The following is a 27851-nucleotide window of genomic DNA, read 5'->3' as shown; positions in this document are numbered from 1 at the left end:
ATAACTCTTGCCCCTTTTAAAAACGAAACACGTAGTATTTGTATATATCCCTTTATTATCGCATGGCTGACCATCACACATGAGCAGACTAGTTAGCTTTGGGTAAAACATTTTTTTTACAACGTGATGTGCAATATGTAAATTTGGCTCTGTTGCTCAAGCCAAAGTACGCCGTGGGAGCATCCGTTCTGAAGTCCTCAGCTGGTGGCGGCGCGATGTCTTACTAGTAGGCTTCGTGTTCTCGTCCATCTTCACTGTTTTTCATTCCTACTCCAGAAGGAGCATCCCTTCAGCACTGACTGGATGCTGTTGTCTAAAAAGCCCACCGAAGTCATCTGAAAGCAAGGAATTGGTAACAGTATAGCTTGCGTTCAACTTAATCAAAAGCATGTCTTTCTTACGGGACTGGCTGGAGGAAACACTGCAACTTACGTTAACATAGAGGCCGAAATAGACTACTTCACCATCATCATTCACATAATAGTCAGTGCTAGGATACACACACGCCTGTTGTCCACTGTAGTTGTAGTCACTGGAAAAAAAAAAATAATAATTCTCGTCAGCGCACAGCCTCACAACCTCCACCTCGTCCTCCTCCTCTTACTCATACTTCTATATAGGCTCCTTGGACTAAGAAAACAGTTGGATGCTTTTCAAATCTTGCCTGATGGTTTTACATACACGTGACGTGCACCAATTCCTCATACGTCTCAGCCGTCGGTTGTGCAACGCTTGTCCACCTTGCTATCATGACACCCACTGATATGCTGACAGTCTTAAACCCGTACCTTGTGCCATTGGTGTAATCCTCCTAGAGCAAAATTCCGTCCCCTTCCAATTACTTGCATGGAAGTGAACGTTGCGGTGGCTCAGTTACCTGTATATGGTCCATGGACTGCTTCCAATGACAATCAGCGAGGAGACCTGGTCCGCCATGTAATCAAGAGAGCCCCGGCTGACCCCCGTGATTAATTCCTGGCCCGCAAACCCGGTGCCGCTGTATAACGTGATGAGGTCTTTGTATCCGTCGTGGGAGCTCTTCACCAGGCGCACGGAGGACACCTGCAAAAGAATAAAGAAAGAAAGAAAGAAAGAAGAAATATAAGAGAAAAGCAAGGTGCTCGTTTATTTATTATTACTCAAAATTCAGGCACAGAGCAATATACTGAACACAAAGACATGAGTTAGCAGATAAAGGAAAGCAGAGACTACGGAGCAGCTGGCAGCCACCCTACTAGCGAAACCGTGAAGCAACTCACAATATTGCTATAACCCTCAGGGAGATTTGCAGACACTCGATCACCGTACATGACAACAGCGTATCCGGGCATGGCATTGTAGGCAGGATGTTCGTAGTAAATCCATCTGCAGGGAGGAAATGCGTGTAAAAAATATGATGGGGAATGTGTACGTGTGTGTGTGTGTGTGTGTGTGTGTGTGTGTGTGTGTGTGTGTGTGTGTGTGCGTGTGTGGCTCAGATAGTTGTTGACGTACAAGCCACTTTGATAGACGCTGTCCATCTTGTTGTTGAAGTTGTACATGGTCAGATCGCCGAGACTTCCATGTGTGGTTAGCTGCATTCCTTTCCCATTAGGTTCCGAATACAGGCGAGCCCTCTCAAAGCTTGCGGCCATGTGCACGCCTGTGAAAAACAAATGTTAGGGTTATAACAAGGGGGATAGGGTTATAACAAGGGGGATGTAAGCAAAATTCTTAGGGTTATAACAAGGAAGACGTAAGCAAAATTCTTAGGATCAGCAACCTGGATAGAACAAGAAATAACGAGTCCAAGCTTGAAAAATTTAGGTTTAGAAAGGAGATAGGAAGAAATTTGTTCTCAAATAGAGTGGTAGATGAGTGGAACGGACTTAGTAATCATGTTGTTAGTGCTAAGACATTAGGGAGCTTTAAGAGAAGATTAGACGGGTTTATGGATGGGGATGACAGGTGGAAAAAGGTAGGTATATTTCATACAGGGACTGCCGCGTGTAAGCCTGGTGGCTTCTTGCAGCTTCCCTTATATGTTCTTATGTTCTAATACTCATATTATATTGGTCAGGGAAAGGAAAGTATTGTTTAGGTGTTTTGTTTTTCAGGTAGCTGATTAAAACTTTGTTTCTACGTTTTCTGTGGAGTCTTGTCTCGCAGTAGCTGTGCTTAGGGACGCGCTATTATCGTTCACCTCAAAAGATTCTGTAAAACTAAAGAAGTGCTGAGGGAAGGAAAGTTATTCTCACGAAATCCCGCAAAAATGTCTAGAGGCAATCCAAGGAAGCAAATGAGTTCATCCTTTCACACCTTGATTTTTTCTTTTTTTCAGAAATCACTTACAACATTTTAGATAACTATTACTGTACCATTTTCTCTTAAATAGTTGTGCAAAATAGAAAAGACGAAGTAAATCTCCTGTTCTCCCTTTTTTCTGTATGCCCATCGTAAACCATCTTTCACATTACTCTGAGAGTTAGCAAGGACGACCACACGAGTGAAAGGCACTAATAGACATTGTGAAAGGCTGGTAGGCATGGAGAGTGACGACGAGTGGTCTCAATCTTTACGCAGTCTTATATTCAGGTGTGTTATGAATATATTCTATCAACATACGAGTGCCTTACGCGGGACACCTGCGCTTGGCTACGTACCGAGCACTAGGAAGGAGCTGACCAGGAGTGACTGCATGGCGTCGTTCTCAGGCAGACTGACGGCGGGCAGACCGGGTGACCATTAATATACTGGGGCGGGGCGGGAAGGTCGTGATGACAGCACTCAGCTCATCAAAAAACAGATTGATTTATGTAACTCTTACCTATTCCCAGCACGAAAGGGAATACAAACAGGCAGGTGTAAAGAGCGGGAGCAAAACTGTGCATGGCGTGTCACTGAAGTATTTCCAGAATGCTCAAATTCGTCTGAATCTCTCTCTCTCTCTTTCTCTCTCTCTCTCTCTCTCTCTCTCTCTCTCTCTCTCTCTCTCTCTCTCTCTCTCTCTCTCTCTCTCTCTCTCTCTCTCTCTCTCTCTCTCTCTGTGTGTGTGTGTGTGTGTGTGTGTGTGTGTGTGTGTGTGTGTGTGTGTGTGTGTGTGTGTGTGTGTCACCTGGTCGCCACTCAGGGAAGGAGTGCTCCATACCAGAAGGGTTAAGGTCTTTGTAAACTGGTATCAGAGAGGAAGAGAGATTAGTGGAGATTATATAACACACGTTACTTTTATGGAAACTGTACAGACGAAAGATCAGATGTGAGATTTCAGTTGAGATTCTTTAAAAGTATAGTTGTTTAGATACGTACAAAAGTAGTAACGGTTGTGTGAACGGTTATGTCGAACAAACAGTAAAAACAAAAAAAAATTGAGCTTGTAAGTCAATGAACAACATATTTTCGTCCTTTGCAATTCATAGATTATAGAAATGTCAGAAATTTGGTGCTCTGATTGATACTGATCCTTACTGAGTTTATCCTTAAGCAAATGACAGTGAGAGATGTACGGTGGTCACCAGCGTAATAGTGGATAAGTCAAACGTTTAGTTGATAAATTTAATAAGTAAAAGAAAGTCAGTGGGTGATAGGACGGAGTCCTGTGGAACACCACCGTTAATGAATTTAGGAGACAAGTGTGTTCGTCTACCATTGCAATAACAGAACGGCCAGAAAGAAAACTTGAGATGAAGGTGCAGGGTGATGAATGGAAACCGTGTAACGGAAGCCTCGATATTGAAGATTTATGTTAAATTCCTTTATTTCATTTTGGTGTGTAAGCACCTTCTCGTGAATACTAGTGAACAGCTCCTGATGAACTTGTGCCTCACAGGAGAATACAGCAACCTGCTTGAACTGGTCACCCACAGCCTGCACCGAAAGTCTGGCTCCCTACACCCACTTAATTGCGACCACTTTCCTAATTTTTTGGCGACCCATCAAGTAATGAGTTCACCTCTTCGATTAATCAAGACATGCGTTTTCCTGATATCTACAAAAAAAAAAAAAAAAAAGAAAGAAAGAAATTAGTAATAATTGTCCTGAGGAGAAGTCATTGTACAAGAGATAAGTCCCATTGCGTGGCGGGCGGCAAGACAGGACTGAGGTGCGTGGCGGCCACTTCACGAGGCCTTTAGTAGAGTATGACGAGCTCCAATTCCTCAACGACGAGACAGACGATGATGACAGAGAAGGCAAGGCCGAGAGGAGGGTCCCAGCCCCTTACCCATACTGAGCTTTGTCCCTCTGTCTTTCCCCAAAGGTTTTAAAAGAAAATTTTCCTACGTGTTATTTATTTATTTATTTTTTTCCTGCAAAACACAGCTCGCCTCTACAACAGGATAACTCCTGTTGCGTACATCCTTTTGTTATTGCATGGCTGACATTTAAACTCACGGATAGGCTTTATCATTTATTGGAAGCAGTGTTACTGATCATCATGTATTCGTAATTTCAAATGTGAAATGTTTATTCCCCACACAGCATTGCATCCAGCACAGCAGCACAGCAACACAGTGCGCGCAGCGGTGAGGCCTGCAGGTCTGCTATGGTGGTGTGGCTGCATGAGGTGCCCCGCTCTGCTGCCTGCTGGCGGCCATTTCTCTAAGCGTAGCAGCCCTTTACTATTGACTTGACGGGTTCGCTTAAGCCCATCGACTTCACCTGAAATAATAAAAGGTGTGATAACATAGCGTACTTCTCGGCCGAGGAAATTTGTTTTATTGATTAATGGTAACTTATTTTTGTTCAGTTCAGCTCAGTACTGTCAAGGTGTCGTAACTCACAGTTGGGTAGAAACCGATTAACTTCTCCTCATATTTGACAGTTGCATTAACACATGCCTTGTCCCCATCAAGGAATTTACCGCTAGAAAATAAACAAGTTAGAATATTAGGGGATGCTCTGTTGAAAAAGAAACAATCCGTTGCAGTATAAACTCTGAACCGCACCCGCTCCTCCCTCCTCCCTTGTTCACTTCTCTCCCTCACTCCACCGCGGCCTGCCCTCTGACTCCTCTCCTCCCACTCCCCTCCTCCTCCTCCCTCTTCTCACACCGCCACCGCCACTCTCTTGTCGCAGTCAGAGCGGCGCCCTTCACGCCATACCCAGTGGCATTCTTACATACACCTGCTGCTCATGTCCAGCAGATTCCTTCGCCTTATCTGAGCACTCACCGCACTGTGGCACACCTCACATAAGAACAAAACATAAAAAACAAGGGAAGCTGCAGGAAGCCTTCAGGTCTACACGTGGCAGTCCCTGCTGAAGCACACCTAACTATTTCCTTTTATCATCCCCATCTATGAATTCGTCAATTTTCTCTTAAAGTTCCCTAATGAGTCAGCATTAACAACCTGATTACTGAATCTATTCCATTAATCAACCATTTGTGCACCAGTTCCTTTCTATCTCTTTTTTTTAATATCGCTACTAATCCCACTTTCTAGATAAACTAATGCATGTAAAAAATAGAATGGTCTTAGAACCGATCCCTATGGCATCACACTAATTACCTGATCCCACTCGGATTTAAAGCCATTAATCATAACGTTTTGTTGCCTGTCGCACAAACATGACCCCATCCAACCAAATATCTTACCATCTATCCAATGCTCCCTAATCTTTCTCAAGTCGAGCTTTACCTCACAACACCTGCCTTCTCTGGCTAGCCACTACATATTTAATGAATAGTGTTTTTTTAGTCTCAGCTAACGAGCTCCCTCACTTTAACATGATACTTCCACCACACCCTTGGCATTGCGAACCGCGTCATTTGATGCCGCGTCCTACACTCGTCTCTCTTGTGGCCTGAATGACGAATCTGAATTTCATTGTGCCGGGTGTAATTGCACGGGACTACTGTGTAAAAGATTCAGCACTGCGCATACTCGAGATAGTCACGTCTCTTCGAAATCTAACTTTACCTGTCTCAACCTGTCAGTTGAATCACACGATCAGTCTTTGGATTATAGTCGCATACTTTTAGGCTCTTACTTGGGCACTTGAGCCTCCCTGAATCAGTGTCCTATAACCTTGACTAGGCTACTTAAATTTTCCTGCTCAAAGATGGATGAGCAGACGCTGTAATGGCTCACTTACGTGTACACAGTCCATGGGGATTTTCCAATGACTATTAACGAACATGCCTTGTTATGAGGCAGGTCAATTTCCTCCGCATTACGCCACACTTGTAGTTCTTCGCCTGTAAACGAGGAAGTTCGGAAAAGGCTGACCTTGTCCGCACCTCTCGTCTTAATTCTGCGAAGGGAAGAGAACTGAGGAAAAAAATAAGAAAGAATTAGAAGTCAGGGAAATTAAATTTGATAACTGCCTTCATTTGACATACAACGCGACTATTAATTGAAAATGAACAATAAAGACAAATAGCTGAAGTAATACATGGAAAAGACGAAAAAGGGCAATAATGGAATCCAGCAGCTACACCGCAGTGGCCATCAAGCCGCGCCACCACTTACCGTGTCTCGGTACTCAGGTGGCAGGTCCACCCATTTCTTATCAGGTTCCACGTAATACACCCTTCCCTTAAAATTTACATCGTCGTACAGGAGCCACCTGTAGGAGAAACCATACACATTACACAAGACTTTGTGTGTAGGTGTGTGTGTGTGTGTGTGTGTGTGTGTGTGTGTGTAAGAATTCTTTTTCTAATCCACGATCACGTACAAGCCAATTCTATAAATGCATTTGATTATATTGTCCATCTCCAGGCTTCCCAGATCACTTATATGATCCATGTCTTCATGCAGATTGACGACTGGATCCAAGAACTTATCGCCCCCGAACAGCTGAATGAAGTCGTCACACCCTCCTAAAGGAAAAGATGTTAATTCATTAACAACCTCACACACGCAGACACACACACACACACACACACACACACACACACACACACACACACACACACATTAATATGATATATATATATATATATATATATATATATATATATATATATATATATATATATATATATATATATATATATATATATATATATATATATATATATATATATGAGAAATATGACGGCTCTCCATATGTGTGTATTTTTTTTTTTGTGGGGGGGGGCTCATAGACATTTGTTTATAAAGAGCAGTTGTGCTTAAGAGCGTACATTGTTCATTATGATACAAGAAGAAAACCAGGAGTGAGGAGATGAGCTGAAGGAGTGGTAATGGGAGGAGAGTCTTCCTTCCATTACTGCAGGAATGAGAAGGTTCAAAGAAACACATGCACGAAGGAAAGGCCAAGTCACTGCTTCGGTGACCGCCTGGAGACTGACAAGGAGGGACGTGTTTCGACGCTCACTCAGTTTTGTGTGGTGTTTGCAGTGAGTGAGGCCTCGATTACTTTGAAGTGACTTTGGCATAAACGTTTCTCAAGCAACAAACATGTGTAGATCAGATCTGAGACACACTATCGCCTCCCTCTTCTCTGTTAACTAGGTGTTCGTCCTGCACGACCCTCCACTGTCATTAGCGTCAGCTTGGTACACGGGCCGCGCGTCCTGCACGCCACACGGGCGAGGTCTGCGGTGCTCGAGGCCACTTACCGACCACGAAGAGGGAGAAGATAAGTAGTACCCTCATGCTGCCGCTGTCAGACACTGATGGCGGGCAGAGCGAGTGTCCACTGATATACCACTCCGGCGTGGCCAGAGGGGATGTGGTAACACTATGTGCACGAAAAATGCAGATAAAGCTGAACTCTTTTCACAAAGTCACAACAAATGGCGTCCATCCTCTGGTCTCTGATGACTCCTCTCCTTCACGATTACTGCAGGTTCACGTCTTCTTAATATTCGCCCTTTAGTTGGGAGACAACTGCATAATTTCTAAACTTTTGAAACATTTTATTATACTTACAAACTATTTATTTACTGTGTGATTACTTAGAATACATGAAAAATCCGCAAGTGGCCCATATAAAGCACGGTTTTTTGGGCAAAAGAGAAATGTAATTCTAATGCAGACACAAAGAATTCTATTTCCATAAAAATATGTAGGCAAGCAGAAGAGTGATTATAGTTGTGATATTGATAACATAATAATAATAATAATAATAATAATAATAATAATAATAATAATAATAATAATAATAATAGTAGTAGTAGTAGTAGTAGTAGTAGTAGTACTACTACTACTACTACTACTACTACTACTACTACTACTACTACTACTACTACTACCAATAATAATAATAATGATAATAATAATAATAATAATAATAATAATAATAATGATAATAATAATAATAATAATAATAATAATAATAATAAATAGCTGTGCTCGCCTCACGTTATTCGCACGATCGTCAACTCTGCGTCTCATCTCTGACATAAGAACATAAAGAAAATAAGGGAAGCAGCAAAAAGTCATCAGACCTACACATGGCAGTCCCTGTATGAAACATACCTACCTATTTCCACCTATTATCCCCATCCGTAAATCTGTCTAACCTCCTTTCAAAGCTCCCTAATGATTCGGCACTAACATCCTTATTACTGAATCCGTTCCATTCATTTACCACTCAGAACCATTTCCTTCCCTCTCTTTCTTGAACCGAAGTTTATCAAGCTTGAACCCGTTATTTCTTTTTCTATCCTGATTATTGATCATAAGAATTTTGTTTATGTTCTTCTTGTTATATAACCCCTATACCACTTAAAGACTTCTATCAGGTCCCCTCTTAAAGCTACATCTCTCTAAGGAATGTAAATTTAACAGCTTCAGTCTCGTTTCATAAGTAACACGCCTCATCCCCTGTATCATTTTAGTCATTCTCCTTCGTACTGATTCTTGTAATATTTGTAATATGGGGGCCAGAACTGCACAAGATAATCTAGATGAGCTCTGATCAGCACCAAATATAACTTTAATATTACTTCAGGTCATGGTGACTAATTTTTTTTTTTTCAGCCTGTCTATCTCTTGCTCCACTATCTCCTTAGTTATGGAAATATCTGTCAGCTTCTCAGTCTCTTCTGCTTTAAGAATCTATTCAATATCTGGCATTTTCTGCACATTTTCCTGCGTGAAGACAGTTAAAAAATACTCGTTCAGAACTGTGGGTCTCTTCTACCCACGCTAAGTACTTTTCATATGCAAATATCAAATTGCACTTGCCACATGTCTACAAGGATACTGCATCAGAGTCCTACCTAATTAACCACCTATTCTCATGTCGTCAGCATTTACTAACATAGCTACTAATTCTATTACCTAGATCATTAATGTTTATCAAAGATAGCAGTGGTCCTAAAACTGACTCCTTTATCTCTCTGTTTCTCATTCACGGAACACTTTACGTCCCGGAATGCACAGGGGGTGATGGGTGCAGGGTGGAAGGTGTGCGAGGGGCTCCTGCTGGCGGGCTTTCTCTCTCTCTCTCTCTCTCTCTCTCTCTCTCTCTCTCTCTCTCTCTCTCTCTCTCTCTCTCTCTCTCTCTCTCTCTCTCTCTCTCTCTCTCTCTCTCTCTCTCTCATTACAGTAGACTCAACATCTCTCACATCACGTACAAAACTAATATGGTTTATAAACTCTCTTTGGAAAGATTGCTCAACGGTAAATATGATCTATTTATTGAATCTCCCTCTCTCTCTCTCTCTCTCTCTCTCTCTCTCTCTCTCTCTCTCTCTCTCTCTCTCTCTCTCTCTCTCTCTATAACGATGACGAAAATCCATAAGATGCATTATTATTATTATTTTATTTATTTATTTATTTTTATTTTTTATTTTTTTTTTTTTTTTTTTGCGTGAGGTCACTGGTCAAAGGAAACAAAAAAGAGGAAAAATCCCACTGAGGTGCCAGTCCCAAAAGCGATGTCAAAAGGATCATCGAGAAGCAGGCAGAGAGTTCCAGAGTTTATCAGAGAAAGGAATGAATGATTGAGAATACTGGTTAACTCTTATTTTAGAGAGGTGGACAGAACAGGGATGAGAGAAAGAAGAAAGTCTTGTGCAGCGAGACCGCGGGAGGAGGGAAAGCATGCAGTTAGCAAGATCAGAATAGCAGTTAGCATGAAAATATCGATAGAAGATAGCAAGAGATGTAACATTGCGGCGATGAGAAAGAGGGTGAAGACAGTCAGTTAGAGGAGAGGGGTTGATGAGACGAAAAGCTTTTGATTCCACCCTGTCTAAAATAGAGGTATGAGTGGAAACCGTTCCCCTCTGCCCCCAGCCATATAGGTGAAGCATTCTCCATATATGGACAGATAGGGACTCTGTACAAAATTAGCAGGAGGGGGGTGTGAGAAAAACTGGCGGAGACGAATCAGAATATCTAGCTTCATAGAAGCTATTTTAGCAATAGATGAGATGTGAAGTTTCCAGTTTAGATTTTAAGTAAAGGACAGACTGAGGATGTTCAGTGTCGAAGAGGGGGACAGTTCACTGTCATTGAAGAGAGATAGTTGTCTGGAAGGTTGTGTCGAATTGATAGATGGAGGAATTGAGTTTTTGAGGCATTGAACAATACTAAGTTTGCTTTGCCCTAATCATAAATTTTAGAGAGATCAAAAGTCAGGGGTTCTGAGGCTTCCCTGCATGAACTGTTTACTTCCTGAAGGGTTAGATGTCTATTAAAAGACGTTGAAAAGTGCAGGGTTGTATCATCAGCGTAGGAGTGGATAGGGCAAGAAGTTTGATTTAGATCATTGATGAATAATAGGAAGAGAGTGGGTAACAGGACAGAACCCTGAGGAACACCACTGTTAATAGATTTAGGAGAACAGTGATCGTCTACCACAGTAGCAATGTTTTTTAGCTTGAAAAATCAAAGGTGTGTGTGTGTGTGTGTGTGTGTGTGTGTGTGTGTGTGTGTGTGTGTGTGTGTGTGTGTGACTCTCGGTTTGCATGAACATATTTTTTTAAACACGATTTAGGTTCAACTTAAAATATCTTAGTTTTAATTGGATTTACCCGAAATTTTTCACTTCAACACGATCGATCCCAACCGTCGCCAAGTGGCACTGCTTGTTTTCTGCATATCTATTATTTTGTATTCAAAGTTACAGTTAATGAACAAGGGTATACTGTAGGAATTAGTATTATTTACTTACCATGTAAATATGTTTAAGAAGAAAATAGTGCAATTTAAAAGATCAAATCCCTAATCCCCTTCCTTTCCCCCCTCCCCTCTTTTTTTGTGTTTTTTTTGGCATGGTTTCTTTTTACACGATGCAGGTCTGTATGTGTCCACGTTTTCTGTGGAGTCGTGTTTCCAATAAGTACCGTGGTTAGGGACACACTTTGTTATTGCTCACCCAGGAGAGGAAGCCAGTGATTGTGATACGAAAAAGAAATACTAACGAAAAGAACGCCTGCCTTAAATTGGCCTAAAAAATAAATAAATGCACATATAGAAAAAATAAAAGAAGTAAATGAATAGTTTAACACAAATTTAATGAATTGCGAGAGGTTAATGAGCAATGATGACAAGAATGAGTGGAGTTCTTTCAGCCTTCACTCCATTTAAGAAGCAGATGTCTAAAAATATTTGCACATTTCACGAGTCATAAGCAACAGTTTACCGAACTGTACTACAAAACAAGTAAAAAATAAAGGTAGATCATGGACGGTGTAGTTTCCTTTCAGTATAGCCTTTGTGTTCATAGTTTTGGTAGATTTCCTGAATTGGTTGCGTCACCAAACCAAACATTAGCATTTTATTAATTTTCCATACGGTTTATATATATATCCTTCCCCTTCACTGATCTCCATGTCACAAGAGAAGCAATTATTCACTGCTGTCCTGTGCGAGATAAATTTACACATGACGCCTGTGGACCAGTACTTACCGAGCAGGAAGAGGGAGGTAATCGAGAGTGCCTTCATGGCGTCATTGTGAGGCAATCTGGTGGCGGGGAGAGTGACCATTGGTGTAGTGCTCACAAAGAGAGAGGGGATTGGTAGCGTTTGGTGCATCACAAAGATAGATTCATTCATGCAATAGTGACCCGGTGTTAATTGTTAACGTTCATCCCTGACCTGTGGGACTAATTTCTCGACTTGGCTTGCAATTCTTTTGTTTTTATTTTTCTCACACTGCAGTGTGTGTGTGTGTGTGTGTGTGTGTGTGTGTGATGGCATGATTCAATGAGCGTCGACTGTGTCTTTCATTTACATGTATATTGCAGCCCCATTCCCATGCTCCACAGTCAGCTGGCGGCTCCTAAAATGGCGAATAGGAATAGGAACATGGATTTGTTACACTTGGTGAAAGTATCAACACACTGAGAATGAACTACAAGAGGAATGGAGTCTGTATAGAGACTTTAATATCTTGGAGCAATAAATGCCTATGTAGTTTAATCTTCAGATGATAATGAACGATAAGCACGAAGTGCTTGTACAAGGATAACATTGGAGACAGGGATGGAAACAGGTACTTTGGCAATGGGACGATTGGTGCTGATATCATATGATTATAAAGTCATTTGGGATCCTGCTTTCCCAATCCAGGGCCATGATAGGTGTATACCATCCCCTGCTAGGCACAGCTGGCCTACACCACTTCAGATAGGCAGAACACTTGGTGTATAGCTTCAAGTATGTATGTATTCCTAGAATGCGGAGAATCACACGATCTCTCACTTTATTATGTCTCCCTCCTCGTCCTCGAAGATTTTGAAATAAACGTCTTGTGTGTTATCTTCCTCATACTCAGCTACTTCTGTCTTTATTTTGACAATGCATCTGGTAATCATCCACACGTTTACAATACTTCCTGGTTAATTCGAACTGATGGACTCACAGATAACTCTTGAAATATCTTGAATGAACATGCATCAACAACTTCAAAGTTATAACATTTCGTTCAGCTGGCACAAAGAATCTCCGCCGACACATTGCATCCGATGGAATCTTGCTGCGGCGTCCCCATACTGCGACGTCCTCAGCGGAGGGAGTGAGGGGGGCTTGGCAAGGTGGCTCCAGGTTCACATTTAATGCTTTTTGTTCACGACCCGCCTACCTTTATTCTTGGACAACTTGCGTTCGGCGAAGCAGCCCAGCTTCACTGACTTCACGGCACCGTTGGCGAGACCCACCTCGGCCATCTGAAACATTGATAGTCATTCGTCATATAGTGGCGTTCCTTTAGCACAGATTATTATCGTTTGTTATTGTCAGTGTTAGTGCTGTTTGATGGTGTTGTTGTTATTGTTAGTAGTAGCAGCAGTAGTACTGATAATGAACAATAAACACGAAGTGCTTGTACAATTGTACAATTGTACATTGGAGACACAGGGATGGAAACAGGTACCTTGGCAATGGGACAATTTTTGGTGCTGATATCATATGATCATAAAGTCATTTGATATTCAGGTCCTGCTTTCCCAATATTAATAGTGTTAATAGTAATAGTAGTGTTACTCTTAGTAGCTAACTCCCCACGTGACTTCTGGCATCTAGCCAAAAACATCTTCAATAACTTTGATTCTTCTTTCCCTCCTTTATTTCAACCAGATGCCACCACTGCTATCACATATATCTCTAAAGCTGAACTCTTCTTTCAAACCTTTGCTAAAAACTTTACCTTGGACGATTCAGGGCTTGCTCCTCACTTTCCTCCACCCTCTGACTACTTCATGTTACCTTTTAAAATCCATCGCAATGATGTTTTCCATGCCCTCACTTGCTTAAACCCTCGGAAGGCTTATGGACCTGATGGGGTCCTTCCTATTGTTCTCCGAAACTGTGCCTCCGTGCTTGCACCTTGCCTAGTCAAACTCTTTCAGCTCTGTCCGTCAACATCTACCTTTCCTTCTTGCTGGAAGTTTGCCTTCATTCAACCTGTTCCTAAAAAGGGTGACCGTTCTAATCCCTCAAATTACCGTCCTATTGTTTTGATTTCCTGCCTATCTAAAATTTTTGAATCTATCCTCATCAGGAAGATTCTTAAACATCTATCACTTCACAACCTTCTATCTGATCGCCAGTATGGGTTCCGTCAAGACCGTTCTACTGGTGATCTTCTGGCTTTCCTTACTGAGTCTTGGTCATCCTCTTTTAGAGATTTTGGTGAAAGTTTTGCTGTTGCCTTGGACATATCAAAAGCTTTTGATAGAGTCTGGCACAAAGCTTTGATTTCCAAACTACCTTTCTACGGCTTCTATCCTTCTCTCTGTAACTTCATCTCAAGTTTCCTCTCTGACTGTTCTATTGCTACTGTGGTAGACAGTTCTCCTAAATCTATTAACAGTGGTGTTCCTCAAGGTTCTGTTCTGTTATCCACTCTCTTCCTGTTATTCATCAATGATCTTCTAAACTAAACTTTTTTGTCCTATCCACTCCTACGCTGATGATACCACCCTGCACTTTTCCACGTCTTTTCATAGACGTCTAACCCTCTAGTAAGTAAACAGTTCACGCAGGGAAGCCACAGAACCCCTGACTTCTGATCTCTCTAAAATTTATGATTGGGTCAGAGTAAACTTAGTATTGTTCAATACCTCGAAAACTCGATTCCTCCATCTATTAACTCGGCACAACCTTCCAGACAATTATCCCCTCTTCTTCAATGATAATCAACTGTCTCCCTCTTCTACAATGAACATCCTCGGTCTATTCTTTATTTATAATCTAAACCGGAAACTTCACATTTCATCTCTAAGTAAAACAGCTTCTATGAAGTTAGGCGTTCTGAGACGTCTCCGCCAGTTTTCCCCCCAGCTGCTGACTCTGTACAAGGGCCTTATCCGTCCATGTATGGAGTATGCTTCACATGTCTGGGGGGGGGGTTCCACTCATACCACTCTTCTAGACAGATTGGAATCAAAAGCTTTTCGTCTCATCAACTTCTCTCCTCTAACTGACTGTCTTCAGCCTCTCTCTCACCGCCGCAATGTTGCATCTCTTGCTATCTTCTACCGTTATTTTCATGCTAACTGCTCTTCTGATCTTGCTAACTGCATGCCTCCCATCCTCCCGCGGCCTCGCTGCACAAGACCTCGCTGCTTCTTTTTCTCACCCCTATTCTGCCCACTTCTCTAATGCAAGAGTTAACCAGTATTCTCAATCATTCATCCCTTTCTCTGGTAAACTCTGGAACTTCCTGCCTGCTTCTGTATTTCCACCTTCCTATGACTTGAATTCCTTCAAAAGGGAGGTTTCAAGACACTTATCCTCCAGCTTTTGACTACCGCTTTGGACCCTTTTCTGGGACTGGCATCTCAGTGGGCATTTTTTGGGGGGGAGGATTTTTGTTGCCATAGCTGGTGTTCCTCCTACATAAGAAAAAGTAGCAGTAGTAGTAGTAGTAGTAGTAGTAGTAGTAGTAGTAGTAGCAGTAGAAGTATTATTATTATTATTATTATTATTAGTAGTAGTAGTAGTAGTAGTAGTAGTAGTAGTAGTGGTAGTAGTAATAATAGTAGTAGTAGTAACAGTAGTAGTTAAAGTAGTAGTAGTAGTAGTAGTAGTAGTAGTAGTAGTAGCAGTAGCAATAGTAGTAGAAGTAGTAGTAGTAGTAGTAGTAGTAGTAGTAGTAGTAGTATCATCATCATCATCATCATTATCATTATCACCATTGTTATTCGTGTTGACGTTGGTCAGTGTTAGCGAGAAGATGTGTACGCAAGCTGGTGGCGGGACTCACCTCGGGGTAGAAGCCCAGATCGAGGACCTGGCCGCAGGACTCTTTGTTATAGCTCACAGTCGGGAACACGCAGACCTTTTCTCCGGTGTAGGACGTGCCGCTAAGGAAGAAAAATACTTATCATCAAATCTCCTCGCCATGCTTCCTTTCCCCTAACCCTCCCTCCTAATCCACTTCTTTTTCTACCCCTGCCCATCACTCTCGTTCGCTACTCCCTTTACCCTCTTCTTTCTTCCTCCAACACCACCACCATCACCGCCGCCGTCGCCGTCGCCGCCACCACTTTCCTGCAGTGCTCAGGTCGGGGTTGAGAAAGCGCCCTTCACACTTGCCTAGTTGACATGACGCCTGATCTCTGGCCATTTCTGCGACTACTCTTTATTCTTTTTTTCTTGTTTTTCTTTTCTTTTTTTTCTTTTCCCTTGTTTATGCTCCAAGGAGACTGGTAAAAATAATAGATAAATGAAAAAAAGTTCAATTTGCCGCCGCCGAAAGGTCAAACAGTCAAAGGAATCTCGTCTTGATGCCCCTTTTTGAATCAGTTCAGTTCGTGGGACTTCCTGTCATAGCACTCACTGTCGTGCCTTTACTACCTGCGTGTGTTGCATCCAGCACCGAAATTCACACTACTTCTGCCTCATCTTTTCCTTCCCCTTGGATACTAATTTTTCTAATCTCTTGTTCTCTCTGTGGAAACATTCCCTCGTTCATATCATTTGACACTTATTATACTACTCTTCATTCGAGCCTTTTAATGCCGCGTACATCTGTAAAGTGAGTTGCCTGATGGCTTGGCGCTTGAGCCTCAGAGGGACACTGTTCTTTAACCCTTGCAGGACTAGTATAGGACTTTCTTTGTCCAGACACAGGCGGGGAAGCACTGAAAGTTTACTTACGTGTACAGGGTCCATGGTGACCTTCCGGTGACGATTACCGAAGAGACCTTGCCCGCCAGATTACCAATGGAGGACTTGTCCGTCGGCGTGTAGAACTCATCGCCCGAGAACTTTTCTCCAGCGTACAAAGTAATCATGTTTTTGTCATTATTCAGCATGGTCTTGACGCTGCGGAAAGACGAGACCTGAAAGAAGAGTGAAGTTTCCTCTCAGCTCAATATGATATTTTTTTGTTTTTTTTCTCAAGCTTAATAATTATGTATTTGTTATACACCCTTTTGGGAAACACCGCCCATAACAAAAGTTTCGATCGAGTAGTTAGTCGATATATTTTTAGTGGCTGTTTCTCTACTTCTTATCACTAAACCAACTAGGCCTACTTCTGCTCACTAAATCAACTAGAGTCTTTTTTTTTCAAATAACTTCCATTAGAAATTAAATGGTTAAAAGTAGGCACGTTACATACGATTATTAACATTTTTAGATGATTTCTTCAATTTGATCAGAATAAAACACACACACACACACACACACACACACACACACACACACACACACAGATAGATTAGGAAGACAAATAATACTAACAGCGACAAGGCACGGAGAAAAGGAGAAAATGTACATAGAGCCACTTTCCCACTGATGCCGCACTGCCACTCACCCTATTTTTCAACTTGTCTGGAAAGTCCTTGGCGACGTCAGGGCCGTGGAAGTAGTGGATTGCACCAGACATTTTGTTGTAGTTGACGTGCTCATAATAGATCCACCTGCAAGGAAAACCATCTGATGATGACCTTATAATTACTACATACTGCATGTGTGTGTGTTGTTTGTTTTTTTTTATGTAGGAAGGACACTGGCCAAGGGCAACAAAAATCCAATAAAAAATATGCCACCTGAAATGCCAGTCCCATAAAAGGGTCAAAGCAGTGGTCAAAAATTGATGAATAAGTGTCTTGAAACTTCCCTCTTGAAGGAATTCAAGTCATAGGAAGGTGGAAATACAGAAGCAGGCAGGGAGTTCCAGAGTTTACCAGAGAAAGGGATGAATGATTGAGAATACTGGTTAACTCTTGCGTTAGAGAGGTGGACAGAATAGGAGTGAGAGAAAGAAGAAAGTCTTGTGCCGCGGGAGGAGGGGAGGCATGCAGTTAGCAAGATCAGAAGAGCAGTTAGCATGAAAATAGCGGTAGAAGACAGCTAGATATGCAACATTGCGGCGGTGAGAGAGAGGCTGAAGACAGTCAGTTAGAGGAGAGGAGTTGATGAGACGAAAAGCTTTTGATTCCACCCTGTCTAGAAGAGCAGTATGAGTGGAACCCCTCCCCCCCCAGACATGTGAAGCATGCTCCATACATGGACGGATAAGGCCCTAGTACAGAGTTAGCAGCTGGGGGGGGGGGGCGGTGAGAAAAACTGGCGAAGACGTCTCAGAACACCTAACTTCATAGAAGCTGTTTTAGCTAGAGATGAGATGTGAAGTTTCCAGTTCAGATTATAAGTAAAGGACAGACTGAGGATGTTCAGTGTAGAAGAGGGGGACAGTTGAGTGTCATTGAAGAAGAGGGGATAGTTGTCTGGAAGGTTGTGTCGAGTTGATAGATGGAGGAATTGAGTTTTTGAGGCATTGAACAATACCAAGTTTGCTCTGCCCCAATCAGAAATTTTAGAAAGATCAAAAGTCAAGCGTTCTGTGGCTTCCCTGCGTGAAATGTTTACCTCCTGAAGGGTTGGACGTCTATGAAAAGACGTGGAAAAGTGCAGGGTGGTATCATCAGCGTAGGAGTGGATAGGACAAGAAGTTTGGTTTAGAAGATCATTAATGAATAATAAGAAGAGAGTGGGTGACAGGACAGAACCCTGAAGAACACCACTGTTAATAGATTTAGGAGAACAGTGACCGTCTACCATAGCAGCAATAGAACGGTCAGAAAGGAAACTTGAGATGAAGTTACAGAGAGAAGGATAGAAACCGTAGGAGGGTGGTTTGGAAATCAAAGCTTTGTGCCAGACTCTATCAAAAGCTTTTGATATGTCCAAGGCAACAGCAAAACTTTCACCAAAATCTCTAAAAGAGGATGACCAAGACTCAGTAAGGAAAGCCAGAAGATCACCAGTAGAGCGGCCTTGACGGAACCCATACTGGCGATCAGATAGAAGGTTGTGAAGTGATAGATGTTTAAGAATCTTCCTGTTGAGGATAGATTCAAAAACTTTAGATAGGCAGGAAATTAAAGGTAGTTTGAAGGATTAGAACGGTCACCCTTTTTAGGAACAGGTTGAATGTAGGCAAACTTCCAGCAAGAAGGAAAGGTTGACAGACAGAGCTGAAAGAGTTTGACTAGGCAAGGTGCAAGCACAGAGGTACAATTTCCGAGAACAATAGGAGGGACCCCATCAGGTCCATAAGCCTTCCAAGGGTTTAGGCCAGCGAGGGCATGGAAAACATCATTGCGAAGAATTTTAATAGGTGGCATGAAGTAGTAAGAGGGTGGAGGAGAGGGAGGAACAAGCCCAGAATCGTCCAAGGTAGAGTTTTTTAGCAAAGGTTTGAGCGAAGAATTCAGCTTTAGAAATAGATGTGATAGCAGTGGTGCCATCTGGTTGAAATAGAGGAGGGAAAGAAGAAGAAGCAAAGTTATTGGAGATATTTTTGGCTAGATGCCAGAAGTTACGAGGGGAGTTAGATCTTGAAAGGTTTTGACATTTTCTGTTAATGAAGGAGTTTTTGGCTAGTTGGAGAACAGACTTGGCATGGTTCCGGGCAGAAATATAAAGTGCATGAGATTCTGGTGATGGAAGGCTTAAGTACCTTTTGTGGGCCACCTCTCTATCATGTATAGCACGAGAACAAGCTGTGTTAAACCAAGGTTTAGAAGGTTTAGGACGAGAAAAAGAGTGAGGAATGTACGCCTCCATGCCAGACACTATCACCTCTGTTATGCGCTCAGCACACAAAGACGGGTCTCTGACACGGAAGCAGTAGTCATTCCAAGGAAAATCAGCAAAATATCTCCTCAGGTCCCCCCAACTAGCATAGGCAAAACGCCAGAGGCACCTTCGCTTAGGGGGATCCTGAGGAGGGATTGGAGCGACAGGACAAGATAAATATATGAGATTGTGATCGGAGGAGCCCAACGGAGAAGAAAGGGTGACACCATAAGCAGAAGGATTAGAGGTCAGGAAAAGGTCAAGAATGTTGGGCGTATCTCCAAGACGGTCAGGAATACGAGTAGGGTGTTACACCAATTGCTCTAGATCATGGAGGATAGCAAAGTTGTAGGCTAGTTCACCAGGATGGTCAGTGAAGGGAGAGGAAAGCCAAAGCTGGTGGTGAACATTGAAGTCTCCAAGAATGGAGATCTCTGCAAAATGGAAGAGGGTCAGAATGTGCTCCACTTTGGAAGTTAAGTAGTCAAAGAATTTCTTATAGTCAGAGGAGTTAGGTGAGAGGTATACAGCACAGATAAATTTAGTATGAGAGTGACTCTGTAGTCGTAGCCAGATGGTGTAAAACTCGGAATTTTCAAGAGCGTGGGCACGAGAGCAGGTTAAGTCATTGCGCACATAAACGCAGCATCCAGCTTTGGATCGAAAATGAGGATAGAGAAAGTAGGAGGGAACAGAAAAGGGGCCACTGTCATTTGCCTCAGACACCTAAGTTTCAGTGAGGAAAAGAAGATGAGGTTTAGAAGAGGAGAGGTGGTGTTCTACAGATTGAAAATTAGATCTTAGACCGCGAATGTTGCAGAAGTTAATGAAGAAAAAGTTGAGGGGGGTGTCAAGACGCTTAAGGTCGTCGACAGAAAGGCAGTCCGACCTGGGGACATTTATGGTCCCCTCCCCAGATGGGAACTCCGATGCTGGTGTAGGAGTCGCCATGATGATTTTAAAATTTTTGGGTGAAGGGTGTGTGTGTTATTAGGTGCTTGTAGTTTTGTGTGGAGGAAGAGAGTTGTCTTTAGAGGGCAGGCTGTGACTGCCCCCTTGTGTTGTGAGACACAAAGGGAAACGTTCAGTGAGGTCACAGCTGGGTTTAATGATAAGTTCACACCACCCCCTGAACAGTGCTTTAGACCTCACTGGGAGTAATTATCGTTTCGGCAGGTGTCTACTGCCTCCTCCTGCTCCTCCTGTGTGTGTGTGTGTGTGTGTGTGTGTGTGTGTGTGTGTGTGTGTGTGTGTGTGTGTGTGTGTGTGTGTGTGTATGTGTGTGTGTGTTTACTTAGCCTGCTCTCTTAATCCCTCCTCACGTACAGGCCAGTCTGTATCACGCTGTTGATTCTGTCGTTCAAGTTGTAAGGAACAAGGTCTGGAACATTTTCCTCGAATGATCGCTGGTAGCCTTTTCCCCCCGAGTACAGGTATAACGACGTCTTGACAGGGTCTGATCCCTCGCACACCCCTGAGGAAGACCTCGTATTTCAGTAAGCGAAAATCAGAAGCCTACACACACACACACACACACACACACACACACACACACACACACACACACACCATACCATCACCTCAGGTCAGGGCGCAGGGGGGGGGGAGTGGCCGTCTTCTGCCGCTCTGCCCTCAGCCCCTCACACCTCCCTGTCGATATTCCTGCCGGTGTGGAGGCCCTGTGGGTGAGAGTCACGCCCCCCTCCCATCCCAACAACACGGCCTCCATCATAGTCTGCGTCGTGTACCACCCCCCACGAGCCGCCACTGCACAGTTGCTCACCGCTCACATCATCAACACTGCTGATGCCCTGAGGGTGAGGTATCCTGCTGCCAAGCTGGTCATCTGTGGGGACTTTAACAGATTAGATATCAACGATATCCTACACCAGCTACACCTCACCCAGGTCGTGGACTTCCCCACCCACCAGCAAGCCATCCTCGACCTTATCCTCACAGACCTGGGCCAGCAGTACTCGCCACCCAAGCCGCTGCCTCCCATGGGACGGAGCACCCACCTCTCCATACTGTGGTCACCCACACCCACCACCTCGACCCCCCGGTCAGCTGTCACCAGGACCCACCGCCCCATGCCTGACTCAGCCATGAGGGAGTTTGGGCAGTGGGTGACACAACACCCGTGGACCGAGGTGCTGGATGAGGAGGACGTCCACTTAAAATGGCAAAACTACGTCGCCACTACTACAGCAGCCTTCCACCACTACTTCCCAGCCAAGAGCGTCACAACGCACCCGTCTGATGCTCCCTGGATGACGCCCCGCATTAAAAGACTCATGCGTCAGCGGACCTGGGCGTTCCACTCCTGCCCGGTCCTTTACAGGAAACTAAGAAACAGAGTAATCAGGGAGATTAAGAATGCAAAGGCAAGCTATTACCCAGACAAGATACACCACCTCAAGCTGACCAACAACAGACAGTGGTACGCTAAGATCAAAGCTTTGTGTGGCTTACAAAAGCACACTTCATCCCTTCCTTGCACCTCACACCTTCCTGCTAATCTCGCGGCTCAGGAGATGAACGATCACTTTGCTGCTATCTGTCAAACCTTTCCTCCCCTCCACACCACTCCGCTTCCTGCCTATCTGCCCGCTCCCTCCCCTCCACACACTGTCCAGGCGATGGATGTTTTTAAGAGAATACTTAAATTTAAACCAAGATCCACCACACCCACTGACCTTCCTATAAAAATTTACAAGGAATTTGCTGTAGAGCTAGCAACACCGCTATGCTCCATAATAAACGCCTCACTCTCCCAACACTCTTGCCCCGCGGACTGGAAGACATCTTATGTCACTCCCATCCCCAAAACTTCCAGTCCTCAGTCACTCAATGACCTCAGGCCAGTCTCTATCACCCCCATCCCTAGCCTTATTTGTGAAGATTTTGTATATGACTGGGCATACACCAAAATTTGTAACACCGTGGATATCAGACAATTCGGAAATATTAAAGCCACCTCCACCTCACATTACCTGACCAGCTTCCTTGAATTCATCCACAGCCACCTGGACAAGCGAAACACCTCTCTAGCTGTTGCTTTTGTCGACTTCAAAAAAGCCTTTGATCTAGTTGATCACACTGTTGTCATCAGCAAGGCAGTAAGTCTGGGTCTCCCTCCTAATCTGATAGCGTGGCTAGCCGACTTCCTCACAGGGAGACGTCAGGCCGTTCGCTATCAGGGCTCTGTCTCTAATTTCCAACAGCTGACATGTGGAGTCCCCCAGGGGACCAAGATGGGTCCTCTATGCTTCCTCCTCCTCATCAACGACGCCCTCACCGACACCCCCCATCGCTGGAAGTATGTGGACGACTGCACCGTGGGCGTCCCAGTTTCCAACAAGAACCCGGACTACTCGCCACTGCAAGCAATTCTGGAGCGACTGCGGACGTGGACAGAGGAGAGCAGGATGACCATCAACCACAGCAAAACTGTGGTGATGCATTTCTGTACCTCCTCTGTACCAGTGCCCCCTCCCCGGCTCACAGTGGGCCCTCACCCCCTCCAGGTGGTCCAATGTGCCAAGCTTCTCGGAGTCACGGTGGACGACCAGCTGACCTGGAAGCAGCATGTCGCCAGCACCGTGAGATCAGCTACCTACAGGCTGTACATGCTGCGCAGACTCAGGTCGCTGGGGACGCCGACAGATGAGTTAAGGGGGGTGTACCTCACCTTCATCCTCCCCAAACTCATGTACGCCTCCCCAGCGTGGTCCTCCTCCCTCACACACACACACACACACACACACACGCACACACACTTCACAAGGATACCATCGCCACGACTGCACTACGTTGCATATTTTCTGTGTAGGCACCCTTGTTCATTTTGAGCAGAAACTAGTACTTGAAGGAACACACCACTCATTCTCAACACGTGTGTGAAGTAAAGAAGTGCTACGGTAGGAAATCTTAGCATGTGGGACTCCTGAAATATAAAGAGAGATTGTACATGAGACAAATGGATTCATGAAGTGGGAGAAAAATTCGTGGGCAATGAGACTGACGGTGTGTGAAGTTGTCTTTGTCTTCACGTAGTTTTGGGTAAAGACGTTTGGAATGCTTGTTGATTTAACTATAATCCTGATACATTCTTATAAGAGAAAAAACTGAGATAACTAATGCACGGTGTAGTTTCAGCTTCACAGGTTATTTATCCATGTGCGCCTTTCTACGAATTGGAAACCCGAGTGAAGACAATGAAGTTTTGTCAGCGTCTTATGCAACAAACGTATCTTTCCTTTCATTGCCATCCATTCCACATCAAGACCCATATTCTCAAACGTTTTGTTTCCTCATAAGCATTACTCTCAAACCGCATAGAAATTATTTGATGAGTTCTCATGGATGCTCTCTCTCTCTCTCTCTCTCTCTCTCTCTCTCTCTCTCTCTCTCTCTCTCTCTCTCTCTCTCTCTCTCTCTCTCTCTCTCTCTCTCTCTCTCTCTCTAACATCGTGAAATCACTCTTGAAAATCCCAGTGGCTCCCTTGCACAAGAGCCTGGTAAAAGCTGAGATAAGGTGCCGAAACCTTTAGCAACACGGAACCAAAAACTAACCCATAGCAACTAATCCTGTCCAGCCTTACACGCAGGACACAGACGCGTGTGGCTACGTACCGAGGGCGAGAGCGAGGAGGATAACCAGGAGAAACTTCATGGCGTGGCTTTTAGGTTGACTGACGGTGCAGTGCGCGAGTAACCCATTAGAGCCCCTGTTTATATAGACATGTAATCATCGAAAAGTATGTGGTAAATTGTTGTATTGCTTGAGAGTGTGTCATAATTGCGAAATCTAATGAGCAGTTATGTTTGGGGAGTCAGTGAAAATATGCAACTGCCTTATTAACGTTCCATGTAAACTAACACGATATTTGTTCTTCTTACCTTCAGTGATGAGACTGACAGGAATATTTTTGTTTTCCTTGGCCTGTTCTTACTTAAAGCAGTCGCGAAAAAGAAAATTCCTTTTCTATATCCCCCTGCATCATCTCACACCATCAGAGTAGTTTATTTCTTTCGTTTATTTCGCTTCACTCATTTCATTTCCGTGTCCGGGACTCTGACATAAAAAGGTGTGGTGATAATGATGTAACTATGTGTACCAAGCCGATATCTTCGCGAACTGGAATAGACGAAACAAGATACACACACACACACACACACACACACACACACACACACACACACACACACACACACACACACACACACACACACACACACACACACACACACACATCTCTACAAAGAATCCTTTAATATATATATATATATATATATATATATATATATATATATATATATATATATATATATATATATATATATATATATATATATATATATATTACTCTCTGGCCAAGGGTAACAAAAAAAAGTAAGAAAGAAAGAAAAAAAAAGTCCACTGAGGTCCAGTTTCTAAAGAGAACAACCAAATAGATTATCTACAGTTGGAGGGGCAAGTCGAAATATTGTTCATGAAAGAGTTCAAGTCGAAAGAAGGGTGGAAACCAGAAAAAGTTTACCAGAAAAAGGGATGTAACACCAAGAAAATTTATTTTATTACTTTTAGAGACTATTTTATTATCTATAAGTAGGAAAGATTTATCATTTGTTTTAATGTAAATAGCATGAAGCGAGTATTTGTACCATTAATAATTAGTTTGTTGCTTAGGCACCATTCATAAATTTTATTTTTTTTTTAAGTTCAATATTAGCATTATGTATAAGCTGATCTGGGTCTGGGCCTGTTAAGTACATTGTCATATCAGCAAAATAATATATATATATATATATATATATATATATATATATATATATATATATATATATATATATATATATATATATATATATATATATATATATATATATATATATATATATTTTTTTTTTTTTTTTTTTTTTTTTTTTATATCCTGAGACAATATCTAAAATGTCATTAATATATATTAGAAACAACAGAGGACATACTGGATTGCCTTGAGGAACACCATGTGTGTCTGATGCTGTGCAGGACTCTTGCATTAGAGAGGTCGATAGAATCGGGGTAAAAAAAAAGTAGAAAATCCTGTGCAGCGACGCCGCGATAGGAGGGGAGGCATGCAAGTAGCAAGATCAGAAGAGCAGTTAACGAGAAAACAGCGGTAGAAGATAGCAACATGATGATGATGATCATCATCATCATCATATTGTTGTTATTGTTAGTTGTTGTTGTTGTTGTTGTTGTTATTATTATCATTATTATTATTATTATTATTATTATTATTATTATTATTATTATTATTATTATTATTATTATCATTATTGTTATTGGTCTTCTTCTTTTTCTTCTTCTTCTTCTTCTTCTTCTTCTTCTTCTTCTTCTTCTTATTATTATTATTATTATTATTATTATTATTATTATTATTATTATTATTATTATTATTATTCTTTCTTCTTCTTCTTATTATTATTATTATTCTTATTCTTATTCTTATTCTTATTATTATTATTATTATTATTATTATTATTATTATTATTATTGTTGTTGTTGTTATTGTTCTTCTTTTTTCTTTTTCTTCTTCTTCTTCTTCTTATTATTATTATTATTATTATTATTATTATTATTATTATTATTATTGTTATTGTTCTTCTTCTTCTTCTTCTTCTTCTTCTTCTTCTTATTATTATTATTATTACTATTATTATTATTATTATTATTATCATTATTATTGTTGTTATTGTTCTTCTTTCTTCTTCTTCTTCTTCTTCTTCTTCTTCTTCTTCTTCTTATTATTATTATTATTATTATTATTATTATTATTATTATTGTTATTATTATTGTTATTGTTCTTCTTCTTTTTCTTCTTCTTCTTCTTCTTCTTCTTCTTCTTCTTCTTATTCTTATTATTATTATTATTATTATTATTATTATTATTATTATTATTATTGTTATTATTATTATTAATAATAATAATAATAATAATTTCATTACTACTACTACTACTACTACTACTACTACTACTAGTAGTAGTAGTAGTAGTAGTAGTAGTAGTAATGAAATTATTGTTATTATTATTATTATTATTATTATTATTGTTATTATTATTATTAATAATAATAATAATAATAATTTCATTACTACTACTACTACTACTACTACTACTAGTAGTAGTAGTAGTAGCAGCAGTAGTAGTATTAATATTATTATTAGTAGTAGTAGTAGTAATAGTATCAGTAGTATAGTAGGAGGGGGCGTGAGTAGCATTCTTCGTAATTTCATGTATAATATTGTTATATAATATTTGACACAAATGTAATGCAGTTTTATTTATTTTATTTATTTATTTATTTATTTATTTTTATCTTTATTACTTTTGTATGTTCCCTAGAATTGTCTGTGATATGTTTTTTGGCGAAATATTTCTGCTGTGCTAAATGTTATTAGCGAGGGTGTGCAGTTCAGCTCCGGAAATGATGGACGTGCCCCGCTGCATCGCTCCGCTTGCCAATTTACTTCGTTAAGAGGCACAATCACTTTGCGCTATGTATTGTTGCTTGTTAGTTGCAAATTGTTTACATCGTTAAGTTTGGTGATCATTTTGAGCAATGTACAGGTGGTTGTTAGCTCCATCAGCCGCCAGGAGTGAGGCAAGAGGCAGGCTAATGAGGCTGAGGCGTCGGGGGTCTGGAGGTGAATTCCACAGTGTTTTGATCCTACGGGACGGAATTAATGAACTTATGTATCGTTGTGTAATGCATTGCCACAACTACGCAACAGTTGTGTTCGAGGTGACAAGCGCTGATATGGATACGATTTTATGTTTTCAGTGTGTTAGGATCAGATCAACTGCACTTAAATTCGTTATCTTATCAATCTAATTTTGAGAGACCTTTGAAGAGAAGCTTTTAGAATAAGGTTTTAATGACCTCTGAACAATGATGATTGCACAGCTTGAAATCGCTTGGTATTATGATTCCGAGATCCTTTTTCTTGCTGATTAAAACATCTTATAGACCATTCATTAAATACTGGTCAAGAGAGAGAGAGAGAGAGAGAGAGAGAGAGAGAGAGAGGTACTCTTGATAATTTTCTATGCAACATAAATGGATGTTGTCTTAAAACGTGGATGCAGTCTATAGATGTATTAGATGCAGATGTGGATGAGAATAATGCTTTGGCATTTTGTGGAAGCTGATGTCAGTTTCTAGAAGGAGTGGGTGTGGATGCACATGAGAATGTGAGACGCCTGTCTCGCGAGTGTGGATGACGACGTTTTCAGGATATTTCGTAAATCATAAGAGGATTCCCAAGTGTTAGTTCCTTACGATGCATGATATAATTCTTATAACACTTTATCATGGAGTGACATGAATTGCTTAGCACTGCCTTTTTTTTCAGCCTTTATTTTTTTATATTCACCAAACCATT

General features: G+C 41.8%; 2 protein-coding genes and 1 pseudogene across 2 annotated transcripts; all 3 read right to left on the bottom strand.

Moving 5' to 3' along the window:
- Window positions 1-35: 35 nt before the first annotated feature.
- Window positions 36-2796, bottom strand: LOC135103598 (gamma-crystallin N-like). The gene is made up of 6 exons (XM_064010071.1): window positions 2643-2796; window positions 1495-1642; window positions 1260-1365; window positions 878-1062; window positions 433-532; window positions 36-335 (listed from the first exon to the last, which is right to left on the bottom strand). Exons 1-6 carry the CDS (start codon window positions 2677-2679, stop codon window positions 252-254), a joined length of 660 nt encoding a protein of 219 aa, XP_063866141.1. The 5' UTR covers window positions 2680-2796; the 3' UTR covers window positions 36-251.
- A 1575-nt stretch (window positions 2797-4371) lies between these two features.
- Window positions 4372-7830, bottom strand: LOC135103600 (uncharacterized). The gene is made up of 6 exons (XM_064010072.1): window positions 7547-7830; window positions 6658-6802; window positions 6450-6546; window positions 6073-6248; window positions 4758-4839; window positions 4372-4635 (listed from the first exon to the last, which is right to left on the bottom strand). Exons 1-6 carry the CDS (start codon window positions 7581-7583, stop codon window positions 4576-4578), a joined length of 597 nt encoding a protein of 198 aa, XP_063866142.1. The 5' UTR covers window positions 7584-7830; the 3' UTR covers window positions 4372-4575.
- A 3503-nt stretch (window positions 7831-11333) lies between these two features.
- Window positions 11334-16996, bottom strand: LOC135103247 (uncharacterized; annotated as a pseudogene).
- Window positions 16997-27851: the final 10855 nt, after the last annotated feature.

The sequence above is a fragment of the Scylla paramamosain genome, chromosome 9, assembly GCF_035594125.1.
Source record: "Scylla paramamosain isolate STU-SP2022 chromosome 9, ASM3559412v1, whole genome shotgun sequence".
Taxonomy (NCBI): Eukaryota; Metazoa; Arthropoda; class Malacostraca; order Decapoda; family Portunidae; genus Scylla; species Scylla paramamosain.
Note: the sequence above shows the minus strand (reverse complement) of the source record. Positions and strands in the feature narration are given on the sequence as shown.

What these genes read in the sequence shown, in the direction of transcription:
- LOC135103598 (XM_064010071.1), bottom strand. Translation starts at nt 2,679, where the DNA reads ATGCAGTCACTCCTGGTCAGCTCCTTCCTAGTGCTCG. An exon ending in AGCGTCTATCAAAGTGGCTT is followed by an intron (nt 1,366 to 1,494) that starts GTACGTCAACAA and finishes TCCTCCCTGCAG; the next exon opens with ATGGATTTACTACGAACATC. An exon ending in ATTTCGGCCTCTATGTTAAC is followed by an intron (nt 336 to 432) that starts GTAAGTTGCAGT and finishes CCTTGCTTTCAG; the next exon opens with ATGACTTCGGTGGGCTTTTT.
- LOC135103600 (XM_064010072.1), bottom strand. Translation starts at nt 7,583, where the DNA reads ATGAGGGTACTACTTATCTTCTCCCTCTTCGTGGTCG. An exon ending in TGCATTTATAGAATTGGCTT is followed by an intron (nt 6,547 to 6,657) that starts GTACGTGATCGT and finishes TTTCTCCTACAG; the next exon opens with GTGGCTCCTGTACGACGATG. An exon ending in TAATCGGTTTCTACCCAACT is followed by an intron (nt 4,636 to 4,757) that starts GTGAGTTACGAC and finishes TTATTATTTCAG; the next exon opens with GTGAAGTCGATGGGCTTAAG.